This window comes from Sardina pilchardus, chromosome 12, assembly GCF_963854185.1.
Source record: "Sardina pilchardus chromosome 12, fSarPil1.1, whole genome shotgun sequence".
NCBI classification, from domain to species: domain Eukaryota; kingdom Metazoa; phylum Chordata; class Actinopteri; order Clupeiformes; family Clupeidae; genus Sardina; species Sardina pilchardus.
This window is the reverse complement of record NC_085005.1, coordinates 28,278,287-28,289,294: the sequence shown is the minus strand read 5'-3', so window position 1 is coordinate 28,289,294 and position 11,008 is coordinate 28,278,287. Positions and strand designations below refer to the sequence as shown.

The window sequence follows — 11,008 nt, the reverse complement described above, 5'->3', positions numbered from 1 at the left end:
AGATATAGTCTTCCCTCCTCCCTCTCCTTTTCAATGTTTCATAAGGAGCTGTTTAAGGGGTTAATAGCTATCTGCTAATGAGTCCTGACCCGGAACTATCAGTTGAACAGCAAACTCTTCTGTTTCTGTGAACTAGCAATGAGACATGTTTCTGTGAACAAGCGCTATGAGACATGTGTAATGTTTTGGCGCTCTATAAGTGAAATTAAATTGAAATTAAAAAAACGATCCACAGTCTTCACCTCTCATCAACATTTAGCCTAACTACCACTGAACTGGCCCCTGCCTCTAAATCTATTGGTATTCCTCACGGTCACCACCACCACAGTATCAACAGATAGTATGACACAAAATGGGCTGTCAATATTCAGCTGTGACTCCTCTAGTTCTGAAGGTTTAGGCGGGTTAGGCTACATTGTAATTTCGTAGACACAACTACTAAGTGACTGCTGGTCACTAGTATATGAGATTTGACTTCATGAAGAACATATGGCTTATTTACATAGAGCTATTTTGCCACAGTCAAAACCTACATGGGGATATCTGCAGCATCACTAGGGGTGCCCATATACAGAATGTGTGCCGATGGAATCGCTCCACTTGCCTCTACTGCCACCTAGTGGCTGGATTACAACACTACAGTGTAAGTGTCCATCTTCCACTTTCCCTTCGTCATGGTGAGGTTCTTCTGACGGCGGCAGCTGCAGCTTCCCGGGAGACTGATGCCGCGTAATCGATCGCGGTCGGAGTTAATCCACTGAGTGGCTCACTGGCAGCGAGGGCCCCAGGAGAGAAAGACGCTCGACAGCACAGCACATTTCCTGGTGTCATTCCGGTCATAGCGTAAAAACCTCAGCATCATTATAAACGAGACAATAATCAATCCAGCCCACCGCAAACATACATTTTGAGAGAAGGAGACAGAGAGAGAGAGAGAGAGAGAGAGAGAGAGAGAGAGAGAGAGAGAGAGAGAGAGAGAGAGAGAGAGAGAGAGAGAGAGAGAGATGAATCAGACATCTTTCTTTCCATTCTTTATTAAGTCAATAAAGACTCCAGTGGAAAATAAAAGTGACAGAAAAAAATGCTTAGTAGCAAGTATGTATCCCCAATTCATCTATGTGGGTCAACTTCTTCCTCTTTCAAATGGGTTGGACATCAATCACTTACACTTCAATCAACAAAGGTTCAAGGTCATGGCAAGAATTAGTTCAAGAAGAAGTTTACTGCTACATATTTTGACAGGAGGTAAGAGTTCGGACGAGCCAGAGCAGCATCAATTAAAAACAAACTCAACAAATTCTACATGGCAGCTTAAAGCAAGACTCGACAAGTTGTGTGACGCGTGCTGCAGGCATATTTTCAATCCGAGCACCTCTGGGAGCATGCAAAACATCACATCTGGATTTCATATCAGACACAATCTTATGATCTGATGGGAGAGTGCAAATATAAAAAGGGAAAAAGGACAAGTCCATCCGAAGGACTATTAACTTTTCATGAAGACAGCACTTTTCGCGTGCACGGTTTAGATACACAGCTGCCTTCCAGGACTCTTATCTGTATGACATTCAATATGACTAATCCAGCATTACTGCTCACAGAGCACCCAGGGGGAGAGACTGTGCAACAGTGAGTGATGTAAGTCAAGTTTATATGTATTAAATCAAAAATCATTAAGTTAAAAAAAAAAAAATCTGTTCTCTGCCTATTTGTATATTGAGGTTGTGCCATCTAAATACTGATACCATATGCAGACCTTTCATAGTGTGTAATAATGGCACCAACAACAAGCACATAAGCAGGCAAACATACATTTTCAAAGACTTGAAATAAGACAAGTCTGCATTGTACAATAATCTGTCTCAGCATAAAATCAATGCCAGTGGCAAGCAACCCCTTTGATATGTAACAACCACAAGTATCTGCAGAATCAACTACTGCCGACATGTCCATTTCATAAACGACTTTGTAGAAGTTGCCACTCGTTATGCACTTAATACTCTTCTCAGCAAGGCTTCAACTGAGTGATACTTCTGGACGGGAGCCTTACCTTATCCAAAGCACACTCACAGACACCCCAAACCCAATACATTCTCTCTTCCACAGTTTCTTGCTTCCCCCTCCCCTTCAAACCCCTTGTTTCTTATAGCAGCACATCTTTCTTCTCAACATCAGAGTGTAAAAATATGGCCTCCTCAATGACAATTCATATACATACATCCTTATGTACAAAGAGACTACCAAGTTGTAGTGAACTTTCTTGCATTTGAATGGCAAACTTAAGAGAGAAAGGGAGGGGGGGGGGGCATGGAGGACGAGGCCATAGGCCAGGTTGCAATGGCAACAGAGAACACAAGGCGCAAGTAGATGGAACTTGGCAACCACTAAGAGTGCTTGATGGTGTATTTGCCTTTCTGCAGCTGTGAGATGTAGAGCTTTGACTTGCTGCCATCCAGTCGTTTGAACCAGACCTCGTCATGGTTGATAGTGGTAATGATGGCACTGGCAAAGGAAGGAAAGAAAGAGGAGAAAGGGGAAGAAAGGGATGAGAAGCTGCTCCACTCTACAGACATCAATATGAAGCATGAATGCGTTAACCATGCATACAGAACTGAAAGTCGCCAGTCATCCTACCTAGTAGGATACTCATCCTTCCTATTGATACAGATGCCCTGCCCTCTGCAATACCACTTGTTGTCGTAGAACAGACGTCCATCCTCTGAACGAGCGATATGGTGATGCTTCTCAGGCTTTGAGGGAACTAGACCATATAGTCGTTGGAGAGAAGATGTAGGAGTCTTAATATACCACTACTGTAAGGTGAATGTACAATGACAGCACATCTACTGATGACACAGAAATATTAAAGTTCTTACCATCTACTTTCATTCTGTGTGGTCCCATTGAAGCCATTGCCTGCCCCACAAAGACATGACACAACATGAACTAGCAAATAACCTCTAAACTACAGTATATCCAGAATGGTTAAAACTAATTTCGGAGCTGGAGTCCAAATGATGACTCAACAGTACCTTTCTTATTGCTGTCCAGTCTTCGAGTATATCCAAGTCTTGCAACATGTAAACAATATATGGCCGTATGAAGGTTAAGGAAAAATATTTGTAGAGCAGACTAAATACTAATAGAAATGAAGGTCACCTGCTCAGACACAAAGATTATGCATTTCTGGGGATTTCATTTAGCCTCCATACAAGACTGAGACTGACTCGACAAAAGATAAGCAACAGAGAAGGATATCTGATACAACAACAGGCTTCTTCTTCTTGCCAGGGGTGAAAGAATCCTTCTTCTTATTCTTTTTGGATTGCAAACCATCATTCCATAATTCTGACAACGACAACAACAACAAAATATACTTTAACCAATATCTTCCTTGGATTTGATTGACAGTATAGAGAACATCCATTCCACACAGACATTTTGTACCTGAGGTAATATCTATACTGTGCCGATCTTCCTCTAGGCGTCTTATCTTCTCCTCCAGCTCACTCTGAACGGTGTCAAACAGCAGCAGCTTCTCACTCTGTGAAACATGTACAATATATCAATAACATATATAACACATAATAACATAATATATAATATATATATAATATAAGGGCAGCCGTGGTGTACTGGTTAGCGCATCGGGCTTGTAACCGGAGGGTTGCCGGTTCGATCCCCGACCAGTCCACCACGGCTGAAGTGCCCTTGAGCAAGGCACCTAACCCCTCACTGCTCCCCGAGCGCCGCTGGTTGGGCAGGCAGCTCACTGCTCTGGGTTGTGTGATTCACCTCACTGTGTGTTCACTGTGTGCTGTGTGTTCACTAATTCGGTTAAATTGGGTTAAATGCAGAGAACTGAATTTCCCTCACGGGATCAAAAAAGTATATATTCTATTCTATTCTAATAATATATATGATATATCAATTTCAAATGTTATAAGCTAGAGACTACACATCCATCTCTATGCACTTGTTGTGTTGTGGAGGTCTGAGGAAGAATCAACCTCATGAATACTTGACCGCTGACCCCTGACCCCTGCCTTGTGCAATCTCACCTCCCAGTGTTGACTGGCAGCCTGCATCTCACAGTCATACTTGTTCCTTACAGACTCTAAGCACAGTTCACGATAAATGCCTGAAATAAACAACAACAACAAAACAAAAACATTAACCATCAGCACAAGTGGAAAACTCAAGATTTGTTATGACCACAATCTTTCATTCTTCAATGATAATAACAGTTGTAACAGCAAGCATAGAACTTTGCTTGTATTATTATCACTGTGTAAGCAGACACACCACTGTAGGGACCGTCATGGGAAACCTACCTGCTACTTTGGTTCTGATCTGCATATTCTCTTGAAGGGTGGCGAGAGGTTCTAAGTACTCCGGAGCATTGCCAGCAATGACTTCCTGCAGCTTGATGTCAACTTGACTCAGTCTCTCTTTGTATAATCTGACGATATATAATTTCACAGATGAAGAACTTGTGATGAAGGACTGATGATGTGTCATACACAATGAATGGTCAAAAACGAAGGTAAGCATAGGTCGGAAAGTATCACTAGAGATACTGAGAAATGTCGATGGTGTTCCCCTTAGATGGAAGGCAGAGGTAGGCCTGCTTACTGATCTTTGAGGTCCGTAAACTGCTTCTCAAGGTTTGTCATTTCGTCAAGACATTCCAGCCTCCTCCTCTCACAATCTTCATCGTCCATTTCTGCACATAAAAACATATTTCAATGTTGTGCATGGAAATAAGACTTGTAGCTAGTTAGCAGGCTAAGTTACATAGGATGGTTAAAATATAACTAAGCTAAGACCCATAACAGTGGACGAATTCTTACGAATTGTCCATTTCCATGTATGTGTGATGACCGAACGGGGTTTAACGTTACAATATGACTTTAGCCAAAACAACATTTACTCTCCGTGTTAGCTACAAGCTAACCACAGTTTGTCTGATGGGTCTGATTACCTGAAGTGTCTCCATCTTCAGAAACAGATGAGCTTACAGTATCTTCATCGTCAGTACTGCTAGCGTCTTGCTCCGGATAATCCACCTCCATGTCCTCGTGGTTATTTTCTTTCTTTTCACGGGAGTGAACTGGCATGTTGAAGAGTTTCTCCTACCATCTAGCAGAACTAAATTAAGGCTGACGGGTACCCGGTGGTGGTTAAAAAAAGATAAACAACGAGAGCGAAGCTCCAGGAAACACGTTCAAAACACGGATATGTCTTGACCAATCATTTGCGTCTTTGGAAGAGAGACGTGCTGGTGTCCAATCATTAAACAGTTTTCGTCCGACGCTGAGGTATCTGGGAGTTGAAGTTGTAATGTTATAGTTGACGTGAAGACGGAAGACAAGCTAGTTTAAAACAGTCCAGCAGGGGGACCTGTGTGCTTGAGATGTGTGTGTGTGTGTGTGTGTGTGTGTGTGTGTGTGTGTGTGTGTGTGTGTGTGTGTGTGTGTGTGTGTGTGTGTGTGTGTGTGTGTGTGCGTGCCTGCGTGTGTGTTCGTGCGTGCGTGCGTGCGTCTGTGTGGAGACAAAAAGAAAATCATGCAAATGTTATTGCATAACGCAAATGTGCACAACAAAGGAGGTCAGTTTGCAGACAGGACCAAAGCCTCCGTGAGATGAATGTGCTCCATTATACTGTAGGTTTCAGCTTTGTCACCAAAAGTCTCTCAGACAACTTGGGGTTTCCTTACCCAGAATCACGCCTACACTTCGGAGAAACATACGATAAAGATCAGCAGAAAATGTATAGGCTAAAGATGAGTGGGTAATCAGAAACATAGGCCTACTTATTTCCATGATTGCCTTTTCCCCTTGAGGAGAGTGCAGGTAGGCCTAAATGAAAGAGAAAATGAAATGGTAAAATCACAATTTCAAATAGCAATTTTGTTATAAAACGTGCCTTACACAGAACAAGAATAAAGCTCAATTTGCACTGATTCAAACACTGAACATAGGCCTATTTACTTAGATTATCATCATTATAACCATTGACCTCCGTTGATTTGAAAATATGGAATCAATGGTAAAGTATGACGCACAGCATCTGAGTTTAGTTCACATTCATTAGCCACTGGTAAAACCACATTATACTGCTGCTATGTCACCTAGTGCCCTATGGCACAGAACAATTACTGGGGACAATTCAGTCACACTTCTCGTACCCTCTGACTCAAACACACAAAAATGCACACCTCACACACTGATCTCCATTTCTCTCTCGCACTCTTTCTGACTCTGACTCTCTCTCTCTCTCTCTCTCTCTCTATCTCTCTCTCTCTCTCACACACACACACACACACACACACACACCAGAATCACTCTGTATCAGCTGTCAGATCCCTGGCGCAGAGACGAATCTGGTACGAATCTGCTCTTCTCATTATAGCACTGTGAGGTAAGAGAGAGTGAGTAGGAGCCAGTGGTAAAACACAGATGTCTAGACTACAAGGTGGGCTGTGAATGCCATCAAAGACGCTGATGCTTAAAAGACGCATGCACACACACCTCTCCCACACAAACTCATTCTTGTACTGTTTTTACAACAGAAGGCCATTCATGTCTTTTTCAAAGGAAAAAAGGATGATATGAGAGACACAATGGAAGAAAGAGACACTAGAGAAAGAAGGTAATTCCAAACCAGGTCACAAAGGCAATGCAGGAAATAAAATGTCAAAAGAGCAGGCAGGCCTTTAAATGTTAACTCTGAAAACCATGCACACTTTCACTCTCAATAATTCTGCATGAAGACCTCATGTGTCAGATAAAGAACTTCAGGTGAACACTGGTGGTGGTGATGCATGCAATGGAGGAGTATAAGCACTGAGAGACAAACACTGTGTCACACTAGGGCTGGGCATGTATGGACCAGTTTAGTCTTCACTGTGTGTTTATAGCGTCAACACAATGTACAGTGCATGAAAGACAGCCATTTTTAGATTTCCTAACAAAAGCAGCACCTGCAACATAGGAAAATTAATGACAACGGACAGCCTCTGCTTTGAAAGCATGGATCACAATGAAACAATGTATTTTCATGTTGCTTCTTAAAATTTGGAGGGATATGGGACATCAAAGAAACTCCAGAATAATAATAATAATAAAAAAAGCATGATGCTATCAGGACACTCAATGTTTAGCTGAAGTGACGAGAGTTATGAAGTCATAGTATCAAGTGGCAACACGCTGCTAAACAGTATCTGTCATAGTGTCACGACTACAGTCTGCGCTGTGAGTTGCTATGTTGCTTTCCCCCGCCCCTAGCAGCACTCGTAAACACGCTTCAGGGGTTTTGGAAGTGCAACTGTAAGGTAGGCAGCTTGTGATGTAAAAGTAAAGATTCCAAATCTGTTTCCCCCCCAGCAAACAGTTGCTAAGATACCCTACAGTTACAGTAGGCTGTGTTACTTTATATTGAATTTCCCTCAACCTTTATGACCACATTTAGGAACATGAAACTGATGCACGTGGGACCTTTTGCCTACATACATAGATTTTTTTTTTAACACAAGATGCTGCTGGTGATTTTTATCCAAGAAAGCCCCTGGTGTGGGACACTCCACGAGGATTACGTCTAGCATTATTGTCTGGTCAGATGACCAATGGATAAAGTTAATTCTGGTAGTGAGATGTTGCAGCCTGTATAGTTTTTCAGTGCAATGCCATTTTAAGGATGACACAGGGACCATGTTGTAGCCTATGTCACTAATAGTCAAATTAAATGTTTTAGTTTATTTCTTTCAGGGACCATACAAAATACATGAATCACATAAAGAGAAGAAATAAGTTGCAGATTTAGCTCAAAGTTAATTTCCATCTGTCTGCAGTCCCTCCACAGGTGGAAAGGTGTATTGTGATATATTGGACGAATTCTTGCATTATGTTGGCTACATGGCAAATTTACAGTAATATGGAACATTTTCAGGTTTCCCATTTTCCAGTAAAATTGCTACACGTAATTGAGAATGAACTCAATTGCATTGATGCATCTTTGAGTGTTGAGCCATTCACGTCAATTGGCTGAACACTCATTTTCACCTGGAAATACGATGTGTCTGTGACTCTGAGTTACCCATACTTCCATTCATAGTCTATAGTTTTCATTCATACTAAGTCTGTGACTTTGCCGCACAGAAGCATATTATACAAGTAGGCCTAATAGGAAACTACGGGTTTTTCAGTCTTACTATGAGGAGTCATTTATGGGGAATTTTCCCACAAAAGCCCGTTCTATGAGTTTCCCTATGCGGAAATCCCCATCAGTCTCCTCCCATGCTGGGTAGACTACATTATGGTGCACCTCCCCGTCTGCTCACATACTGCCTTGAGCTCTTGAGTTGACAGCAGACAGTAGTCGCAATGGATATCTACAGAATTAATAACAGCAACCCAATGGATTATGATCTAGACGAAATGGACCCAAAACACAGGAAAATGTTCCCGTGCCAAGAAGAACGCGTCGACAGTGGATTGGACTCATTTAAATCGGGCGAATACGCACTTCTCCAGGAGGACTTTCAGAATTTAAATGTGGCTGAAACAAGAACAGAATTTTCTTGTGAACCCTGGAAACAACAACGATCGGAAGACGGTGACACGTAAGTTATCAAAACTCTTTTAAAAGTAGACTAATTAAGATAGTACTGTTCTGCATACTTGCAAGTGAACGAATGCATGCGTAAAGCTATTGCAAGCAACAATGTCAATTGAGCGGCCCTGCAAAGTAATGCATTAGCTTTAATTTTCTTTGTTTACATTTTAATGTAGCCTACCAAAGTATAACCTGCAAGAATGGTGGTAAACAAATGATAGTAAGACCACACAGGATTTGGCACGGTGTCAATCTCTGGTGGCGCTAGAGAGACAATCCACTCATACAGGAAAGTCCCTGGCGCTCAGCCAGGAACTGATAAAGCATCAGACGTGTCAAGCCACAACTGGTGGAAATAACCCGAAAAAGTCCATTCTTGCGAAACGTTTCAATGCTCATGCGTAGTCTTTGTTGCACCACTTCCTTTGTAAAAGTATTTTTGAAACGCGGGACTTTAACGAACGCCTCTGCTTCTCAACAGGTTCCTCCACCTCGCCATTATTCACGAAGCAGAAGACCAAGCCATTCAGATTATCAAACAATGTCACAAGGACCCATTCTTGAACACACAGAACAACCAAAGACAGGTACTTAATGAACACTTGATAAATCCATAACAAACAAATTGTAAAAAAAAAAAAAAAAAAAAAAATGCAACAAATATAATTTAGATACAGTTATAACAATGGGATCCATTGCCAACAAAAATAACTTATCAACCCCCTTTCCCCCCCAGACTCCCCTTCATCTGGCTGTAATAACAGAACAACATAAGCTGATCGAGAGTCTCCTGAAAGCCGGCTGTGATTCGCGGTTAGTGGACCACGGTGGAAACACAGCTCTACACATTGCCTGCAAGAAGGGTTCCATGACTTCTTTCGGCCTTCTCACACAACTGCCACCTGTTGCCCACCTGCGCTCCATCCTTAACTTCCCAAATTATAATGGTAAGCAGCTTTCTACACCTGTACACCATGCCATTGTCTTCATCCATCTTTAACGTGGCATCAGAAGTGTGTTCATTTCCTGGTCTTCAGTGTCTTTTTACTGGCTTTGAATGTGAAACTGTTCAGAGGAAATGATCTGATCATGATATCCTTAATATTTTTAACAGGACACAACTGCCTCCACCTGGCCTCAATCCACGGGTTCCTCTCAATGGTTGAAGTCCTCATTCAGTTAGGAGCAGATATTAACTCCAAAGTAAGTGAAGTGATCATATCTTTTGTCTTGTGACCTCCAAACATGACATCCTTAAACACTGTTTTAGATTGAGGGACTAACCAACTTTTGTTCTCTTACCAGGAACAATGCAGTGGCCGAACAGCGCTTCACCTTGCTGTGGACCTCCAGAACCTTTCACTTGTGCATCAGCTGATTGTTCTGGGAGCCGATGTCAACAGCCTGACATACGGGGGATTCACGCCATACCACCTGACATATGGCAGACAAAATGGCGAGATCCGTGAGCAGCTGCACGACAAGACGGCAAAGGACCTCAGAGAACTGCCGAGCGAATCTGAGGACAGTGAGGACGAGTCCATGTCAGAGGACGATGTAAGTTCCTGTGCCATTTTAGTTCTCTTCCTGTCCTAACAGAAGGTCATTCAATCACCTATATGAGGATATGGTTCCTCACACTTTATTCTTACACTATAGAACCAACTTTGTTGGGTGTCAGTAGCATATGCAGATAGTCTACAGTAACCCATGTGATCCTGTGAAGAGGATAATTTCTATCCACCAAATGCCCAGTTCTAATCTAGCGACTGTGTTTCTTCCACAGATGTACGATGACATTCTGTTTGGAGGACAGTTGTCCAACTGAAACTTCCATAAGACCATGACCGCACAGACCAAGACCAAAAATGAAGCTTCCTGACTGACCCAAGTGTCTGGAGAAATATGTGCACAAGGACTCAAAAACCTCATCTACACTCCACAGAACTTTAACAGTGTAAATATTTGGGAATAGCTGTTAAATATTGTAAATACAGAGAGCACTATTTTTTTACCTGTAAATATAAATCCATTGTAACACTATTGTAAACTATATTTTGTACTATATGTATATGCTGATAAATTAAAGAAAATAATTGCATACAATTTAAATTATGGTAATTTGTGGATTTTGTTGAAGAGAAGGAAATGTGTTTAGTGCCAAGTTTCAACTTACTTCAATTGGTCTTGGTTATGAATACAAAGGGGAGACAAAGGCCATTTACAACAAACAAACAAACCATATACATAAATATCAATAATATTTGCATAGTGTACATATGTGTCGCTTTTGTAGTAAATGGTCTTGCTTTTGTATGCACTGTACCCTGAGAAGTCTCTCGCTCAGAAGGCAAGACCCTTCATCCTGTGTCTCAGCAATGACGTGTAAGC

The 11,008-nt window shown here is 41.8% G+C and overlaps 2 protein-coding genes across 2 annotated transcripts; one reads left to right on the top strand and one right to left on the bottom strand.

Annotated features, from left to right (window-relative positions):
- Positions 1-991: 991 nt before the first annotated feature.
- brms1lb (BRMS1 like transcriptional repressor b) lies at positions 992-5,231 on the bottom strand. Its single transcript, XM_062551179.1, has 10 exons — positions 4,985-5,231; positions 4,636-4,726; positions 4,335-4,462; positions 4,062-4,141; positions 3,448-3,544; positions 3,259-3,348; positions 3,033-3,097; positions 2,877-2,916; positions 2,635-2,761; positions 992-2,502 (listed from the first exon to the last, which is right to left on the bottom strand). Exons 1-10 carry the CDS (start codon positions 5,118-5,120, stop codon positions 2,385-2,387), a joined length of 972 nt encoding a protein of 323 aa, XP_062407163.1. The 5' UTR covers positions 5,121-5,231; the 3' UTR covers positions 992-2,384.
- A 3,119-nt stretch (positions 5,232-8,350) lies between these two features.
- nfkbiaa (nuclear factor of kappa light polypeptide gene enhancer in B-cells inhibitor, alpha a) lies at positions 8,351-10,729 on the top strand. The gene is made up of 6 exons (XM_062551037.1): positions 8,351-8,624; positions 9,099-9,204; positions 9,354-9,564; positions 9,732-9,820; positions 9,923-10,174; positions 10,404-10,729. The coding sequence occupies exons 1-6, from the start codon at positions 8,386-8,388 to the stop codon at positions 10,443-10,445; spliced, it is 939 nt and encodes a 312-aa protein (XP_062407021.1). The 5' UTR covers positions 8,351-8,385; the 3' UTR covers positions 10,446-10,729.
- Positions 10,730-11,008: the final 279 nt, after the last annotated feature.